This window comes from Rhinatrema bivittatum, chromosome 11 (genome assembly GCF_901001135.1).
Source record: "Rhinatrema bivittatum chromosome 11, aRhiBiv1.1, whole genome shotgun sequence".
In the NCBI taxonomy this organism is placed as follows: domain Eukaryota; kingdom Metazoa; phylum Chordata; class Amphibia; order Gymnophiona; family Rhinatrematidae; genus Rhinatrema; species Rhinatrema bivittatum.
In genome coordinates, this window is record NC_042625.1 from 43,628,220 (window position 1) to 43,647,714 (window position 19,495).

Genomic DNA, 19,495 nt, shown 5'->3' on the forward strand with positions numbered 1-19,495 from the left:
GGACATACTGCTCTGTATGCAGATATTTCGGGAGAAGGAGCGAATTTATCTGGTGTCCAGGAAGCAGCGTGAGTGGGTCTGGGAAGGCCACAAAGTAAGCATCTTCGTGGATTTGGCAGCCTCCACACTCCGCAAGCGCTATGAACTGCGAGCTGCGACAACGATCCTGCAGGAGAAGCAGATCCGCTACAGATGGACATTTCCCTTTGGGCTTTTATTCACTACTGAGGGGGTCACGTATCGCCTCAAGACACTGGCGGAAGCGAAGGAGGCCTTCAATAAAGCTAACATCCCTCATGCCCTGCCTGCCAGTAAGCCGGAAGAACTACCCTATCGGATGACTACTACACCCGGGTGGCGGAGAGTGGGCAATAATAACCGCCTGGCTCGACAGAAGTCTAATCAGGGCTCTGGTTCCTGAGGTCTGCGATTGGACGATTGATTCTTTGTGCCGCATTGATGCTTGCAGCTTTCAGAAATTGCAACGCTTCATCTCTCATTAATACAGGACATTATCTTGCTGCGTAAGTCCTCGGCAGGATTTGTTTTCCCTCAAGTTTAACCTTGTTATTTAACATGATGATCGGGACAAATACGCTCTAGTACGCGAATATTGAGCGGGTTGAGCTTAGTGCTCGATGGTGTGTTCACGTTCTCAGATTGTAGGTATCCAGGGCGAGGATACATGTGTATTGGGGGGATCGGGAAGGTTGGGTAGGGGGACCATGAGTTCGCACTATTGTTATGCTTTGTTCAGTTTTCTACAATCTGCTGTCTGGCGGGAGGGGGGGGACATTGTAAGGACGCTGGTGGGAGTGTCGTGTTATCTGTATGGCGATGAAGGTGTGGTCCCTTAACGTTAAGGGCCTTAATTCCCCCAAAAAGAGGCACCTTTTGCAGAGGGATTTGCAACAACAACAGGTATCAATAGCCTTTATCCAGGAAACGCACTTGCGTAGGCACCATGAACGCCTGCTGCAGCTGGCGGGTTACCCACACGTGTATTTAGCAGCCAGCACCCGTGGCAATAAGTATGCTGGGGTGGGCATTCTGATGGCCAGCTCCATACCATATACATATGTATCTCACATAGCGGATCCCAATGGGAGGTATCTTTTCTTAAAGATCAAGCTAGACCAGCATGTATACACGCTCATTAATATCTATGCCCCCAATAGAGACCAAGGATGTTTCTTGCGCTCTTTAGTGGATAAATTGAACCACTATATAGAAGGTCAGGTACTGTGGGGGGGTGATCATAATTTGGTACGCAATCCGAGAATGGATACATCCCATCGCCTGAAAGCAGACAGTTGGGCAGCCTCCTCTGAATTGACCAACGTGATTTCTCTCTGGGGGTTAGTAGATATATGGCGCTCGCGAAACCCCTTTTCAAGAATGTACACTTTCTTTTCACACCCCCACACATCCTACTCCAGGATAGACTTTTTTCTGGTAGACAAGGGGTTGCAGAACCAGGTAGCGGACGTGGGGATAGGAGACATCACGTGGTCAGACCACGCTCCGGTATGGGTGACGCTGACTCTGTCCACGGTGGACATGGGCATTCGATATTGGAGGTTACGAGAGGAGCTACTGGGGGACGAGGAGCAGTGTCGGGTAGTTAATGAATACCTTGAAGAGTATTTTCTAAATAACACGGGCTCCGTAGCAGCGGCAGGATCTTTGTGGGAATGCTCTAAATTAGTTATTCGCGGGAAGCTCATTGCACTTGCCACTGCGGGGAAAAAAGCCAGAGAAAAGCGCAGAACAGAACTTCTTGGTAGGTTGAGCGGGTTGGCTCGTCAGCATGCATGCACCTTAAACCCTGAATTGTTACGACTGTTGAGTGCAGTACGCACAGAATTGCACATGCTGGATGCCGCCTGGGTTGCACACGCTCTGGAGCGTACTCACCAAAAATTCTTTGAGGGCTCCAATAAAGCAGGCCGCATATTGGCTCGCCAGCTGAAACAGCGTTCTATACAGAACAATATCGCCAAGATAAAGAACCCAGAAGGGAGGTATGTCACTTCTTCAGCGGGGATTAGAGGGTGTTTTACCAAATTCTATGAGTCCCTCTATAAAAAAGATGATACTATATCAGCCCAGTCCATTGGGCAGTACCTAACGGATTTACAACTACCGGGTCTTACTGTAGCACAGCAGGCTACTCTTGATGAGCCGATTAATGTAGCGGAGGTTCAGGCGGCCATTCGAGATCTAAAGGCCGGCAAAGCCCCGGGTCTCGACGGCTTCTCTAGTGCGTATTATAAGAAATGCAGCGCATCCCTTCTTACGCCCTTAGTGACTTATTTTAATAGTTTGCGGGAGGGGGATTTTTTACCCCCACACACGAATTCAGCCGGCATCACTGTGTTGGCAAAACCAGGTAGGGACCCCACTCTCTGCAGTTCCTACAGACCGATATCCCTCATTAACCTGGATCTAAAGATCTTGGCGAAGATACTAGCAGCACGTCTCAATATAGTCCTCCCGGGGATGGTCCACAGGGATCAAGTAGGGTTTATCCCGCAAAGAATGGCGGCAGATAATGTGCGTAAGGTCACTGATATTCTGTGGTGGGCTAAGAAACAGAACATGCCGTTGTTGCTCCTGGCTATTGACGCAGAAAAGGCATTTGATCTAGTGCACTGGGAGTTCCTGTTTGCCACTTTAGACAAAATGAATTTTGGGCCTGTCTATCTACAGTGGCTTCATGTACTATATCATCTTCCCACTGCGCGCATAAAGGTTAATGGGGGATATGGAACTGAGTTCCCGGTACAACGTGGGACTCGACAGGGATGTCCGCTCTCGCCCTTATTGTTTGCACTCTTTTTAGAGCCTTTTACAACGCGAATCCGTAACTCTGCTAAAATCACGGGTGTCAGTCTAGGGGATCTCCACATGAAATTGTCTCTCTTTGCAGACGACATTCTCATGACTGTCACCAACCCTAACACCTCCCTCCGGGAAATCACCTCTGAGCTCACTGCTTTTAGTGCGGTCTCCGGTTTTAAAATCAATCTAGATAAATCCGAGATTCTCAATGTATCAGTCGACCCTAACACTATACAGGACTTACAACGGCTATACCCGTTTAAGATAGCAAAAGGTGCCATTAAATATCTTGGGGTGCATATTGGGGCTGACCTTGATGCCTTATACGACCTCAATTACACACCCCTTTTGGGTAAAATTAGGAAAGACTTACAGGCTTGGGACAGGGGTCACCATTCGTGGATGGGGCGCATAGCTATTGTAAAAATGAACATTTTACCCAGATTTTATATTTGTTTATCACCCTATCTATTCATCTCAGCTCTGCTTTGTTGAAGTCCTGGCAGAAGATCTTATTTGATTTCATTTGGCGCAGGCGACCCCCAAGACTATCACGTCGTTTGTTATATTTACCTAGGGACAGGGGAGGTTTGGGAGTGCCTCATCTAGCGAAATACTATGTGGCGGCTCAGTTACTTGTGATCACAGACTGCCATAGGATCACCACAGCCAAACAATGGGTCGCCTTTGCAGACCGCATCTTGGGGCATATGCCACTAGCGGCCTTGGCCTGGCAGCCACGCGATACATGGGTTTTTGTGGATGCATTATCTCCATCCATTAACACCACTATACGCTTATGGTATAAGTGGAAGAAACTAATTATAGGCACCCGCCAGTATTTCTATTCTACGCACCTTACTCATTTATGCAACTTCCCTGCCGGGCATCATAATCCCTCTTTCCGGGGTTGGAAGTCTAGAGGCCTGTTCCAAATTGGGCACTTCTTGGGGGGCGGCTCTGCTATGACTTGGCCTCAACTTCAGAGCGCATATCAGCTACCTGCCACAGACTTTCTTACAGGATTTCAAATTTCCCATTTTCTCACAAGTGCTCCTGTACACCCCTCCATTGCCCAGGGTAAAACCCTATTTGAACATTACTGTGATGATGTGGATAAGAAGCGGGGAATGGTTTCTAAAATATATGTTCTCTTGTCTGAGGGTGCAGGTGAGAGCTTCCCACATACTACAGCTTGGGAACAGGATTTGGAGAGGGCCATTACGGATGAGGAATGGTTACAATTATATACTATAGTAAAAAAGTGTTCTGTCTCAGCGAGTATGCAGGAAAACTGTTACAAGATGCTTACCAGATGGTACTTAACTCCTCATGTTCTCCATAAGCGTTATCCCACCCTCAGTGCAAAATGTTGGCGAAACTGTGGCAGTTGTGGCACGTACATGCATATGTGGTGGTCCTGTTCACAGGTGCGTTCTCTGTGGATCCAGGTGGCGAGATGGTTGGAGCAGGTACTACAAGTCCCTGATCTCTTAAATGCTGGGTTCATGCTCATTAGCTTGCCGCACAAAGATATGACCAAACACCAAACTTTATTATGTCAACAGGTTTTTATTGCTACAAGAATGGTTATAGCACAACATTGGAAGCAGCCTGTGCTTCCTGCACTTCCACGAGTACAGCAAAAGGTCCATTACATATGTCGGATGGCAGCAATCACAGCGGATTTACACAGAACTCAAACCCTCTTCCGGGATACTTGGAAACCCTTTTTGGACTGGGAAAGTTTGGACACTGCCTAATCTTACTAACTTGTGATGTTACCTCTCTCGGACAACAGAACTATAACAGAGTATATGCTCAATCACCAGCAGCGGCCCGTTTTCAGTGGCTATTACTTATAAGTCATTAGCTGGGAACTCATGGTGAGGGAGGTGGGGGGATGGGTGGGGACTGGGGATAAAAGATGTTTATCACGTTTGAAAATGTTGAAGGACAATACGTTTGTCATGTGTTGCTTTGTTGTTCACTTTTGCTTGTCTTTGCTTCAACGCAATAAAATATAAATTTAAAAAAAAAAAAGATGGGGACATAATTGTCTTGATGGTTGGTAAATCCTAAGTACCATGCACTGCCATAAAGTAGATGGATTGTGAATGGTACATAGAATTTTGTATTTTTCATCTTTCTTGGCTTCATGTTTTATCACCAGCAAGGCCTTTCTTACTCTTTCTTTGTGTAGCTTACAACAGGGAACATCCAATATTTCCCTGTACGTACCCAGATCATTCCAGACTGCTGGGTTTTGCCTCCCTTCCAGCAGATGGAGACGGAGAAAAACTTGTAAAGCACCCCCTCTTAACCTGGTGTGCCACCTGTAACTCCTCAATATTTCTCTGTCTCCAGAAGATGGAGGTAGTGCAAAACCTGCGGTCTGCACTTTTAGTTAAGGTGTAGGCTAGACTTAAAAAAAAAAAAAAAAAGGGAGAGAAAATAGAAAGAGAGGATAGTTTTAACAGTGCACTAGGGAGAGTAAAGTTGTTTTACAGAAAAAAAAGGAGGAAATCTGCAGATCAAGAGCTTATAGAGAATCAGCCTCCCATGGGGTTGGCAGGTCTCAGTGAGACTATCCCCCCTGAAAGCAGGCAATTCAGGAGCTGGGGTTGGCTGAAGAGGTTAGGGCTGTTCAGCTTGGAGAAGAGACGGCTGAGGGGGGATATAATAGAGGTCTTTAAGATCATGAAAGGTCTTGAACAAGTAGATGTGACTCGGTTATTTATACTTTCAAATAATAGAGGGACTAAGGGGCATTCCATGAAGTTAGCAAGTAGCACATTTAAGACTAATCAGAGAAAATTCTTTTTCACTCAACGCACAATAAAGCTCTGGAATTTGTTGCCAGAGGATGTGGTTAGTGCAGTTAGTGTAGCTGGGTTCAAAAAAGGTTTGGATAAGTTCTTGGAGGAGAAGTCCATTAACGGCTATTAATCAAGTTTACTTCGGGAATAGCCATTTCTATTAATTGCATCAGTAGCATGGGATCTTCTTAGTGTTTGGGTAATTGCCAGGTTCTTGTGGCCTGGTTTGGCTTCTGTTGGAAACAGGATGCTGGGCTTGATGGACCCTTGGTCTGACCCAGCATGGCAAGTTCTTATGTTCCCAGGATAAGCAGGATGGTAGTCCTCACATATGAGTGACATCATCAGATGGAGCCCTGTCACGGAACACTTTTGTCAAAGTTTCTAGAACTTTGACTGACAAACTGAGCATGCCCAGCATGCCACTAACCCTGTAGCCAGCAGGAGTCCCCCCTTCAGTCTCTTTTTTTCCGCACAGCAGTTGCCTCGATGTTCTTAGGAGCTCTGTAGGATTTTCTCACAAATTTTCCTCACTGAACCTTTTTCTCAAAATTTCAAACATTTTGCCCCATCCCAGGGCCCCCCATCAACTGTCAACCTCCTCTAATGCCGGTAGGTTTACCACATTCTTTGCAGCCGGTTTGTGGCAGTATTTCCATCGGTGCCCGACGACCACCGACCGTGCACCGCCCCCTTTTTTCAAAATGGCGACTGGTTATCAGAAGTGCCCCGAGTGTCCGAAAACTGTGTCCATTACGAACCCTCATGACGTCTGTGTCTTTTGCTTGGGGCCTTTTCACGATGTCCAGCAGTGCACTAATTGTACCCAAATGACACCTAAAGGCCGCCGCGTCCGCCTAGAGAAGATGGAGCACATGTTCGCCTCTAAGCTCTCGTCTCCATCGACTCCAGCCAAGAGTGCACCGAGTCGGAAGCTTTCTTCTTCATCGACTCTGTCTCCATCGACGTCTCAACAACATCGAGACGCTGGTGACTGGCCGTCACCGGCATTATCCCACTCAAAGGCTTGGATGACCTCTGCGCCGGAGAAGGACTGGGCTGAGCACCGAGAGAAGCACCGTCATCGGCACTGACGCAAAGCTTCATCCAGTGCCGGCACCGACAAACCATCGCCTTCGACATTGGCTGAACCGCCGTCCAAGAAGTCCCGGGGAGAGGAGCTCCCATCCTCCTCTGGACCTGGGACACTGAGGCGTCTCCACCTGCAATGGTGCCGGGAGCCAAGACTCCACAAATTCCTGTGGACCCTCTGGCAACGCCTACTCAGCCCTCAATCCCAGCTGCTGTGTTACCAACACCAGCCTTCCGGGAGGAATTAGACTGGATGGTCCAAGAGGCAGTCCTTCAAGCGCTTTGAGGATTTTAATCACCGCTGACTCCGATTCCCATGCCGACACCTGATCCAGTGCCTACTATGCTGGCTCCACTCCTCGAAAGATTGGACACCCTGATCGGTGCACTTCCATCGGTGCCTGTTCCTTCCGGATCAGCGGCGCCTCTGAAACCATCGATCCCGATTCCCTTATCTTCAGACGAGGAAGAACCAGACCGTGCCTCTTCTCCGTCCTGGGAGACACCGATGCCAGAACCGATTCCTGGACAATCCGGTTTACTCCCACCCCAACGGCCATTGAAGACACCGATGCCATCGGATCCATCACCGTCCTCAGTGCTGCCTCCTCTTAAGTCGATGCCTTCCTCATTTCCATCGGTGTCACCTCCTGATCCGGCTGGATTTTTCTTCTGCCTCTGTCTGAAGGCCCGCAGGTTGGGGGAGATCCACCATACGACCCTTGGGGTGATGATTCCTCTGACTCTCAAGATTCTGAAGACCTTTTGTCAGAGCCTTCACCCCCTGAAGAAAGATGCCGCTCCCCTCCTGAAGATTTATCATTTGCCAGCTTCATAAAGGAGATGTCTGAAGCCATCCTCTTTTAATTGCAAACGGAGGAGGATGCCAGGCACAAAATGCTGGAGGTGCTCCAATTCGTGAATGCCCCCAAAGAAGTAATGGCAATTCCAGTCCACAAAGTTCTACTGGACCTCTTACACCGTACCTGGGAACACCCTGGAACGGTACCACCAGTTAACAGGAAAACCGACACTACATACCTTGTTCAGTCAGCTCCAGGTTTCCAAAAGAGCGAGCTGCCCTACCACTCCTTAGTGGTGGAATCCGCCCAGAAAAAAATCTATGAGATCCTGGCCTCATTCTTCTGCTCCTCCTGGCAAAGAGCAAAAGTCCTTGGATGCCTTCGGTCAAAGAGTTTTCCAGGGATCTATGCTGATGGCACATATAGCAGCCTATTAGCTATACATGATGAAATACACCAGGAATCTTTGGAAACAAGTCCAAGACTTCACGGAGAACCTGCCTGAACAATTCCAAGAAGGATTGTCTTCCATCCTCCAGAGGGGTCTCTATGCTGGGAAACACGAGGTAAGAGCAGTGTATGGCATCTTCGAGACTGCCTCCAGAGTATCAGCAGCGGGAATAAGCACCAGGTGCTGGGCATGGCTCAAATCCTCTGATTTGTGGCAAGACGTCCAAGGTAGGTTAGCAGACCTTCCATTCACAGGGGACAATTTGTTTAGTTGCAAAATTCAGGAGACAGTGGCACAACTCAAAAACCACCACGAAACCTTGTGCCAACTGTCCACTGTCCCTTTGGACTTCTCATCTACTGCCAAAAGAATATTTAGACGAGAACCTAGAAAACTAACCTATAAACCAAATAGGTATTACCCTCCTCCGTCCCTGACTCGTTCAGGCTCATCAACACAGGCCCCCAAAAGCCCAACCAGCTCCTCAGACTGGTCCTGCGTCGGGATTTTGACAACCTTCTAGAGAGCAGCAGTCAAACACCCCCCCCCCCCAACCATTTTACCTGTGGGAGGCCGTCTGTGCCACTTTGCCAACAAATGGCACGCAATCACCACCGACCAATGGGTCCTTTCTGTGGTTGCCCACGGTTACCATCTAAATCTCCTTACACCACCACTGGACTCTCCAACATGTCCGGCATGGAGTCTAACTGACCACACTCTACTTCTCAAGACAGAACTCTCCATCCTCCTCTAGTCCAATGCCGTGGAACTGGTTTCCCAGCTGCAGCAAGGAAAAAGGTTCTACTCTCAATATTTTCTAATTCCAAAAAAGTCAGGCAGCATACATCCAATACTGGACCTCCGCACCCTAAACAAACACCTCCGCAAGGAAAAGTTCAGGATGATCACCTTGGGCACCATGCTCCCTCTCCTGCAAAAGGGAAATTGGCTCTGCTCTCTAGATCTTCAGGAGGCTTATACCCACATAGCCATATCACCTCCTCACCAAAAATATCTCAAATTCCTAGTAGGTCGAAGGCATTTCCAATACCGGGTGCTGCCGTTCGGCCTTGCGTCAGCACACCAAGTATTTACGAAATGCCTGGCAGTAGTAGCAGCCTACCTAAGACAGCGCAGTATCCATGTCTATCCGTATCTAGACGATTGGCTACTCAAAGCTCCATCCAGGGAGGTAGTACTTCGATCCCTCCGTCTTATCATACAACTGCTACAATCCTTGGGACTTCTCATAAACTATCTCAAATCCCATCTGATTCCGTCACGCACCATCTCGTTTATCAAAGCAGATCTAAACACCATTCAAGCCAGAGCGTTCCTCCCAAAGGACCGAGGACGCACACTTTCGACCTTGGCCAAAGCAACACAGACCCACCAAACCACTTCAGCTCGTCACCTACTGACCTTACTAGGACACATGGCACCTACAGTTCACGTTACCCCAATGGTTCGATTAGCCATGAGAATAACACAATGGACTTTAAAGTCCCAGTGGTCCCAGTCAAGCCAAAATCTGTCACAGATGGTCCACGTAACCAGCCAGCTTTGTCTCTCACTAGCTTGGTGGACACAGGATTCCAATCTTCAGATAGCACTACCCTTCCAAACTCCAGATCTTCAGATTATGTTGGCCACAGATGCCTCCAACCTGGGTTGGGGAGCCCATGTCAATGACCTGCAAACCCAGGGAACCTGTACCAGAGCAGAAGCAAATCACCAGATAAATTTTCTGGAGCTCCAGGCAATTGCTATGCCCTATTCACATTTCAGGATTGCCTTTTCAGCAAGGTAATCCTAATTGAAACAGACAACCAGGTAGCAATGTGGTATCTCAACAAGCAAGGGGGCACAGATCTGGGCCTGGGCTCTTTCCCATTCCATGCTACTGAGAGCAACCTACCTGGCAGGCGTGGACAATGTGATGGCAGACCATCTCAGCCGGACCTTCCATCCCCATGAATGGTCCCTAGATCCCACTGTAGCGAACAGAATTTTCTACCCCTGGGGCCGCCCACACATAGACCTCTTTGTGTCAGTTCACAACCGCAAAGTAGACCAATTCTACTCTACACTGCAGCCGCGAAACACCACCGAGGGATGCCTTCACCCACTCGTGGAACACTGGTCTTCTATATGCATACCCTCCTCTTCCACTCATCACCAAGACTCTCGTGAAGTTGCGACAAGACTGGGGCACAGTGATCCTCATAGCCCCTTACTGGCCACGACAGATTTGGTTTCCCATCCTACGCATCTCTCAGTCCAGCAACCGATTCGCCTGGGCACAGATCCAGCATTAATAATGCAGAACGATGGACTGTTGTGTCATCCAAACCTCCACGCCCTGTCTCTGATGGCATGGATGTTGAAAGGTTGATTCTATAATCCTTTAACCTTTCTAACGATGTGTCTGAGGTCCTCGTAGCTTCACGGAAGCCTTCTACTAGAAAATCTTATCTTTCCAAGTGGAAAAGATTCTCCTTGTGGTGCATGACAAAGGAAATAGATCCCTTTTCCTGCCCCACAATACGGTTCCTGGACTACTTCTGGCACCTCTCGGAGTCTGGCTACAAACTTCCTCCATTTGAGAACATATAAGTGCCATAGCTGCTCATCACAAAGGGTAGGAGATGCCTTGCTTTCGGCGCCCCCTGGTAGGGCACTTTATGAGAGGTTTACTCCAGCTTGAACCCTCCACTGCGTCCCCCAGTTGCGGCATGGGACCTCAATGATGTACTAGCACGACTCTTGCGACCTCCGTTCGAGCCCCTACAGTCCTGCGTGCTTAGACATCTCACTTGGAAAGTGATCTTTCTGGTTGCTATAACGTCGGCTCGCAGAGTCAGTGAGCTACAAGCACTGGTAACATACCCACCTTATACCAAATTTCTCCACGATCGTGTGGTACTACGCACTCACCCTAAATTCTTGTCAAAGGTAGTTTCTGATTTCCATTTAAATCAGTCTATAATACTTCCTCCCTTTTTTCCAAAACCTCACTCACACCCAGGTGAGCGGGCACTGCATTCCTTGGATTGTAAACATGCGTTTGCCTTTTATTTGGACCGCACTGCAGCCCATAGGAAGTCCACCCAACTTTTTGTCTCCTTTGATAAAACCAAACTGGGAGTTCAGGTGGGCAAGCACACCCTGTCCACCTGGCTGGCTGACTGTATTACCTTCTGCTACCACAAGCAAGACTTCCGCTACAGGGACGCGTGAAAGCGCATTTGGTCAGAGCCATGGCAACGTCAGTGGCGCACCTCTGCTCCGTACCTATTGTTGACATCTGTAGAGCTGCTAAATGAAGTTCTCTCCATACCTTCACAGCTCATTATTGTCTCGACAAGGCTGGCAGGCAAGATTCCGTCTTTGACCAGTCTGTCCTACGTAATTTGTTTCCAGTTTAAAAAACCCAACTTCTTACCTACGACCCACTGTGAAATTCAGGCTGCCCTCACAACCAACAGCACCTCTGTTGTTGTGCCTGTTGCACGTCGTTGGGTGCTGCTTGATTCACTCTATTTGGGCATCCTGTAGATCGCTATTCACCCATATGTGAGGACTACCATCCTGCTTGTCCTGGGAGAAAGCAGAGTTGCTTACCTGTAACAGGTGTTCTCCCAGGACAACAGGATGTTAGTCCTCACGAAACCCGCCCGCCACCCTGCGGGGTTGGGTTCACTTGCGTTTTTATTATTTTATTTTTCGCTCGTACTTTTTGCTACAAACAAGACTGAAGGGGGACCCCTGCTGGATGCAGAGTTGGTGGCATGCTGGGCATGCTCAGTGTGCCAGTCAAAGTTCTAGAAACTTTGACAAAAGAGTTCCGTGATAGGGCTCCATCCAATGATATCACCCATATGTGAGGACTAACATCCTGCTGTCCTGGGAGAACACCTGTTACAGGTAAGCAGCTCTGCTTTCTCCTGCAAACAGGGCTAACAATTTCACAGTTGCTATGGAGCCTTCTGATCACTTGAAGCTGTACTAGTAAACAAAAACCTCTTTCTTTCCTAATAAAGGAGTCGGTGGAGGAAAAAAGCAGACTTCTAAAAGAGCGCCTGGAGCGGATCTTCACTGGCAACGAGAGGCGCTGTTCCCGAGCCCCGGTGTATGGCAGGGACTTGTTAGCCACCTGCTCTTTGACCTGTCGCAGAGGGACGCCACCGCAGGGTTCCATCAAGGGCAACACATGGGGGTGGGCTGGCTTCGTGAACTGCCAGCTTCCTTCAGGTGCTTTGGGGAGCCTGCAGTGTTCCCTGCAGCGCCTGATTCGAAGTCCTGAGCAACAGGAGGACTCTCTGCAGCACGTGGTGAAGAGGTAGTATGGAACTTGTTGAATACTGTGACTCTCCGTATTTAAGATATTCCCTTTGCTGAAAACACAGTGGCAGATGCTCACATACACATTTATTTTCATATTTTTCTTTATTCATATTGAAGGCCTATATCTAGTCACTATTATCCTCAATTCCGAAATATATGTAAATTTTCTATACATTTATATACTGTAAACTCTTAAATTACAACAGAGATGATGTAGTTCAGTATTTCTACTATGTATCAGTTCTACAATACAACAAGGCATAGGCAGTGCTATCTAGACTTCATGGAGACTTTCTAATCATAAGGGTACTTGGCCATCTGAGATGGTGAAATCTCCTTGAAACATTTTCCCGGGGTGGTTCGTTTATACTCAGTCCTGTTAGATGGATGGAGCAGATGACCTCAAGCTCCCAACTGGCTCCCATCTTTTGTCCTCTAAAATGGAAAACATCTCATCTCTTTATTGCCCTAAATGTTTTTAGGTCGTTGAAACTTTGTTTTTCTTAACTGGATTTTGATGTTCTTTTATATATATATATATATATATATATATTTATATATATATATATTTTTTTAATTTAATGTTTATCAGGTTATAACATTTACAAAGAAATGATATAATCAAGCATTTTCATAAATAAAACATTCAAAAATTTCAACAAAGAAATATATATTTTTTTAACATTCCAGCCCACATTTAGGAGGAGAAAGGGATCATTCAATCTGCTATGCGTCATTTTATTCTTATCAACCCAATACTCCTTAGAACACATATTTTAACTAGCCTGAGACTTATCTGTTATAAAGTGTTGCAAGTGCGAGGGGTCAAGAAAAACAAACTTGTTATTTTGGTACGATATCTGACACTTTTATATTTTTGGTTTGAAAAAACATTGATTGAAGTGAACTGGTTGTTCCTCTGTTTCTTGTCTTTGCTTTCATTTTTAACCTTTGTATCTTGTGAAACTTTTACCTCTCAGGGTGATTTGTGTGGTGCCACCGGCAGTAGCTGCTCCCCCATGTCTCTACGTGGCGAATCCTCCCCCTTCATACACATGCAGAAGGAAGATCATGAAGCAGAAGCTGGCACAGCAGTGGGCTCCCTGTTTGCAGTGGCTGCGGCAGCAGAGCATGCCGCTCTTACTGCAGTTCCCTGACCTGCGCTTGGTGCAGTGCGATTCAGGTACGCAGGATGAGCCGTGTGAAGGATGAAAGGGATCCCCAGGCATTACCTGCAACTGCTCTGCCTCACAGTCCTCAACCTTTTCTTTTCTTAAAACCAGGGAAGCTGGAAGCTCTGGCAGTGCTGCTTCAGAAACTGAAATCTGAGGGACGCCGGGTGCTGATCTTCTCCCAGATGCTGCTCATGATGGACATCTTGGAGATGTTCTTAAACTTCCAGAGTTTTACCTACATAAGGATAGATGAAAATGCAAACCATGAGCAGTGCCAAGTAAGAAAAGCCTTTACTGGTTTAGTCTCTTCCTAGCTGTTCTCTTAGTCTGGAGGATGCGGGGGTGGGGGGGGGGGGGGGTTCCCTGTACGTACATACGTACGTACGTACCCAGATCAGTCCAGACTCCTGGCTTTTGCATCCCTGCCAGCAGATGGAGACAGACAAAGTTTCACTGACGCTGACCTTAACATAGCGTGCCTCCTGCAGTCCATCAGTATTTTTCTGTCTCTAGCAGATGGTAGATGTGCAAAACCTGCCATCTGGAAAGATCTAAAAATATAAATAAAACAGAGAAAAGGAGATCAGTTCCTTATCCTCCCAGAGGGTTGTTAGGTCCTGGTGGGGCCATCCCCCCTGGTTTTGAGGTGGATGAGCAGGAGGTTGGTGACCCTTCTGTTAACTCATCCGGAGGTGCCATGGGGGGGTGGACATCTGGTGGTGCAGAACCCTCATCCCCCACGAGGTTGCGGTAGTCCTGTCTTTGACTCTGCATGTATTCAGTTGAACAGGGAAGTATCCTTTATTTATTTATTTTTTTGTCAGCTATTGAAGAAAGTTTAAAAAAAAAGCAGAGTTTCTGTCTTTGCCGTGCAGGGGCTTACTGGGTAGGTGAGAGAGCTGAGGCAGTGTGGGCAATTGTCTGACGGGCTCTCAGCGAGGGTAAGTTTTTGCCGTGCACAAGTTGTTCTGCCTCAGACGTCCCTTTGGACCACGAGGCATGGCGCGTGGCACTTCTTGCCAGGCCTGCGGGGGATTGCAGACTTAATAGGTAGGGCCTATGCTCCAGGTACATAAAGGGAGGCGAGGGCTCTTTGGGTGCTTCTCTTCCTGCTCCTGGATCTGCTGCGGTGTCCTGAGCCTCTGGCCCTTAAGCGGGAGAGGCAATTTTGGGCATGGGAACGGCAGCCATTTTTGTTCACAGCAGGGCCGGCAGCAGCGCAGGGAGATCCCCTCTAACGCTATCCCCTGTGTTCCGAAAGGAAAAGTCAGATTTTGGCAGTGTTAAAGAAAGAAACAACCCCTTTTTAGCAGTGTTTTGGATATGCATAGAAAAGGGGAGAGAGGAGTTGAAGAGGACTCCAAGGTTACGGGCTGATGGGACCAGGATGACAACTGTGTTATCTACAGAAACAGAGAAAGGAGGAAGAGGGGAGGTGGACTTGGGGGAAGATATCTGATGTCTGGTACATCTGTTGTACACTAAAGTTCACCCATTATGTAATTTCAAGTTGCTTTATTTCTCTATAAAGTGTGGCTGATGTGGTCTGCTAGTTTTTGTTTCTTGGCTGTAATATGTACCACATTAGTAATAAGTGGTAAATGACACATAGCTAATGCAGTATTACTGTATGTGGCCAGTGCCATTGGCAGTATGGTTATATTTAAGTGCTTAGGGGATATTACAAATTTTTGTTCTTGTTTGCCCTACTTCTGAGTGTAACAGGAGATAGTTTTAGCATGAAGGATTTCATTTATAATATTTTTATGTATGTTCTTATTGTAAACCACCTCGGTTGCTACTTTAGGTAGTATATAAGTAATTTTAAAATAAAATAAATAAGTATAAATGCTGCTGAATGTCACTGTACAAAAGACTCTGACAGCACGCAGAACATGCGTTCTTCCTGATCATAGATCAGTCCAGACAAGTGGGTTTTGCATCCCTACCAACAGATGGAGGCAGAGAAAAAAAAACTTTGAGACACTGCTACATAACCAAGAGTGCCACTTGCAATCCTCAGTATTTCTCTGTCTCCAGCAGATGGTAGAGGTGCGAAACCTGCAATCTGGAATTTAAAAAAAAAATAAAATAAAATAGAAGAAGAATGAAAAAGAGAGAAGAAGAATTAGCTCCCCGAGGTGTTAGGTGCCTTCGTGGACTGCCCTTCAGAGGTAGAGCTGGGTGAGTGGGGGGTTGGTTATCCCTGGCAGCCTTGACCTGTAGCATCCAGAGGGCTGAAAGCCAGGGGTTCTGGTTTCCTCAGCTTTTCTGTGGTTCTCTCCCTGGTGCCTGCCAGCGGACACAGGGAAGTACACTTTTTTTCTTTCCTTGGGGGCTGTAGCTTAAAAAAAAAAAAAAAAAGGTGAGTTTGCAGCCGAGAGCCAGGAAAGAAGCATTGCTTTGTGCATACAACTGGTGTCCAGGCTGCGAGCCATGAGGGCCTTTGCAGGAGGGTGAGCTGGGGAGGAAAGCGAGCATGTGTAGGCCAAGTCTGAGCGCGTGGTGTGGCTGGTTGCATGCGACTGCATGGCGCAGGCCACTGACCACGGGAAGGTTTGCCGTATCTGTGGAGGGAGTGGATCACGTCTCTCTGCAGATGCGTTGTATACCGCTTGTATTGCCAGGGCTGAGAGAACCTCTGCAGAGGCTTCTTCCCATTGGGTCATCCATTCTTCAGGAGTTGTGGCACAGACCTTGGGGGATTCTGAGGGAATGGCGGCCATTTTGCAAGTACCGTGTGCTTGCTAGCATGCAGCTTCCATGGAGACTGGGGATTCTCCTCCTCCACTGTTGCTAATGGTGCAGAGAGTTCTTGGTGACCGGGACAGCATGGGAGAATCGGCTGAAGAGACAGTCAGCGGGGATGTTAGTGACCCTGAGTCGTAGTCTTTTTCTGTAGACTTTGTCCTTCTCCTCCACAAGGCATTTTTAGCCAAGAAGTGGGTAGGAAGTAAGTGGCAGTTGTCCCAAAAGTCTACGCTTTTGGCTAAGAGGCGCGACAAGAGGCCTTCAGGGAAGTCTGGGGGGATCCTCCGTCTCCTGGGCCTAGGAAGTGGTTCAAGAGAGGATGTAGAGTCCTCTATGGATTCTGATGAACAAAGGGAACCTTAGGGGGGCTTCTGGAGTTGATCCGGTGGATGATCAGAGGGCATCTGTCCAGATGGCACAGGTCAGGCAGTTGCCAGTAATGGAGAGGGATGATCCTAGGGTGGTACACTTGTTCTGAAAGGAAGAGTTGCATCTGCTGATTCCTCAGGTCCTGGATGAGCTGGGAATTAAGGTCGTGCAGGAGGAGTCAGATAACGAGGGAGTGGACCCTGCCCGGGATGGCCTTTGGGTCCTCCAAAAACTTTTCCTCTTCCTAAGAAGGTAAAGAAGCTGATGACCCGGGAGTGGGACTCCCCAGAAGTAGGGCTGAAGGTCAATAGGGCAATGGCAAAATTGTACCCTTTGCCAAGGAGTCGCTGGAACTCATGATGCTGAAGGAGGATGCTGCGGTCTTGGAAGTGAGTGAGTGGTGAGTTCGGCCACCTTGAAGGATGTCTATGTCCAAGACAGGAAATTGGAGATTCAGTTGAAGAGGATGTTTGAGGTCTCGGCTGTAAGTCTGCGAGTGGCAGTCTGTAGTAGCCTCATGCAGTGGGCCTGTCTGCGATGGGCGCAGGAGAAGGAGTTGGGACCTTTGGCCAAGGCCAATCAAACAGCCCATTTGGGAAACTGTGATGACCTAAGTGACGGATGCATTGTACGATTTGGTCAGGACGTCTGCCAGGAATATGGTCTCTGTGGTTGTGGCATGGAGACTTTTGTGGCTGCATAATTGGTCGGCTGATGTGTGGTCCAAATCGCAGCTGTGCAATCTTTCCTTTAAAGGAAAGCTACTGTTTGAGGAAGATCTTGAGCAATTGATGAAGTACTTGGGGAGAGTCAAAGGGAACAGGTTGTCAGAGGATAAGAAGCCCGGCAAGAAGACTTTTTCACCTCACGTTCGCTTTTGGATGTGAGGAGATTTCAGTCCAATAGGAGCTCCTCGACTTCCTCCCAAAGACAAGTAGGAAGGCAGCAGTTCTTTCTAGGAGCATATAGGCCTCCTTGAGATGGTTCCAGACAAGGAGCCAGGGGAGGTAAAGCCTCTCAATCAGACCAGGCTGGTCCACTCCTCGGTCGATGCCATTGGGAGGAGATTAACTCTGTTTTTTTGAGGAGTGGACCAGAATCACGACAGATCAGTGGGTTCTGCAGGTGATGTCTATGCCTTAGAATTTTCACGTCCGGTCAGAGAGGTGTACATCGTGTCCTATTCACATCCCGCATCAGGTGGGAGGCGATGCAAGAAACTCAGCAATTGCGAAGTCTCAACACCATAGTACTGGTTTCCTCGCAAGAGCAGGACCTCAGAAGGTACTCAGTCTATTTCGTAGTTCTTAAGAAAGCGGGTACCTTCTGGCGTATTCTGGATCTGAAGAAGGTTGACGTGTGACGCTTTATGTGCCACATTTTTTGCATGGAAACGTTGCGAGCGGTCATAGCAGTTTTTCGCAAAGTGGGGTATCTAGCATCGTTAGACTTGACGGAAGCCTACCTGCACATCACTATATGTCCAGATCATCAAACGTTTCTGCAGTTTATCAGTTTCGAGCTATGCTCTTCGACTTGGTGATGGCCTCGTAGACTTTCATGAAGGTGATGATAGTAGTTGCTGCGGTGCTCAGGAGGGAAGGGATTCTGATTCATCCATACTTGGATGATTGGCTCATTTGGTCAGTGTTGGAGTCTGAGTTGGAGTGTCATCGCTCAGTGCAGTGGGTCATGAATCTGTTGAAGTCTCTGGGCTGGGTAGTGAACCTGACGAAGAGCAATCTTGTCCCGTCCCAGTCACTGGAATATCTGGGGGCATTGTTTGCTATTCAAGTGAGCAAGGTCCTTCTTACATCGGAGAGGGTGACCAAGCTCCAGTCGCAGGTGCGGTGACTGCTATGGCTTCTGGTGCCCAGGGTCTGGGATTATTTGCAGGTTCTGGGGTCTGTGGCTTCTACGCTGGTTGGTGCCGTGGGCATTCGCTCACATGTGGCCTCTGCAAAAGGTGCTTTTGTCCCATTGGAGTCCACTGTCTGAAAAGTTTTAGCTTCCTTTGCTATTTCAGGGGGGTTTCTAGTCCAGTCTCTCTTGGTGGCTATCTCATTCTAATTTGGAGAGAGGGGTGCAGCTATAAATTCCGGACTAGGTGGTAGTGCCAGGTTGGAGGAGTGGTTTGCCAAGGTGGAATGGCTCAAGGCCGATGATCAGTAAGGGAAGCATCCTGGTCTATCAATCTGTTAGAAGCAAGAGTAGTCCGCAGGGCATTGCTTTTGTTTCTTCCACCGGTATAAGATTGAACATTGAGAATGTTCTCCAACAATGTAACGACGGTGGCATAAATCAACCGTCAGAGCAGGACGAGGAATCCCGGGATGGCTCAAGAGACTCAGGAACTGTTTGTCTGGGCGGGAGCGTACCTGGCGGGGATAGCAACGTCGCATGCGGCCGAAGTAGATAATGTGCAGGCGAATTTTCTCAGCAGGCAGCATTTAGATCCAGGGGAATAGTAGTTGTCCGCAGAGGCCATGGATCTCATTTGGGCCAGGTGGGGTGTGCCCCAGTTGGATCTGACAGCTTCGCGAGTCAATGCCAAGACGAATCAGTTCTTCAGCTGACAGAGAGAGTTCAGTTCTGAAGGGATCGGCGCTTTAGTTTGTCTGTGATCAACAAACATTCTCCTGATTGTGTTTTCTCCATGGCCCCTAGTGGAGCGAGTCTTGAGATGCATATGCATAGAGTGTCATTTGGGAAGGGTAGTATGGCCGTAGCACCTATGGTTCGCCGATCTGGTGCATCTCATGGTGGACGGACCCATCAAACTGGGTCATCTGCAAGGGTTGCTGCGCCAGGGGCCTCTCTACTCATATCAGGCGAATTGCT

The 19,495-nt window shown here is 48.0% G+C and overlaps 1 protein-coding gene across 13 annotated transcripts in view; it reads left to right on the plus strand.

Moving 5' to 3' along the window:
* The window catches only part of EP400 (E1A binding protein p400), a 307,683-nt gene that overhangs the window by 183,229 nt on the left and 104,959 nt on the right, over nucleotides 1-19,495 (plus strand). For all 13 annotated transcript variants that reach the window (XM_029619359.1, XM_029619360.1, XM_029619358.1 and 10 more), the window contains 3 exons: nucleotides 12,056-12,354; nucleotides 13,340-13,542; nucleotides 13,643-13,812. In XM_029619359.1, coding sequence (XP_029475219.1) covers nucleotides 12,056-12,354; nucleotides 13,340-13,542; nucleotides 13,643-13,812 — 672 coding nt within the window. The remainder of the gene's footprint in view (nucleotides 1-12,055; nucleotides 12,355-13,339; nucleotides 13,543-13,642; nucleotides 13,813-19,495) is intronic.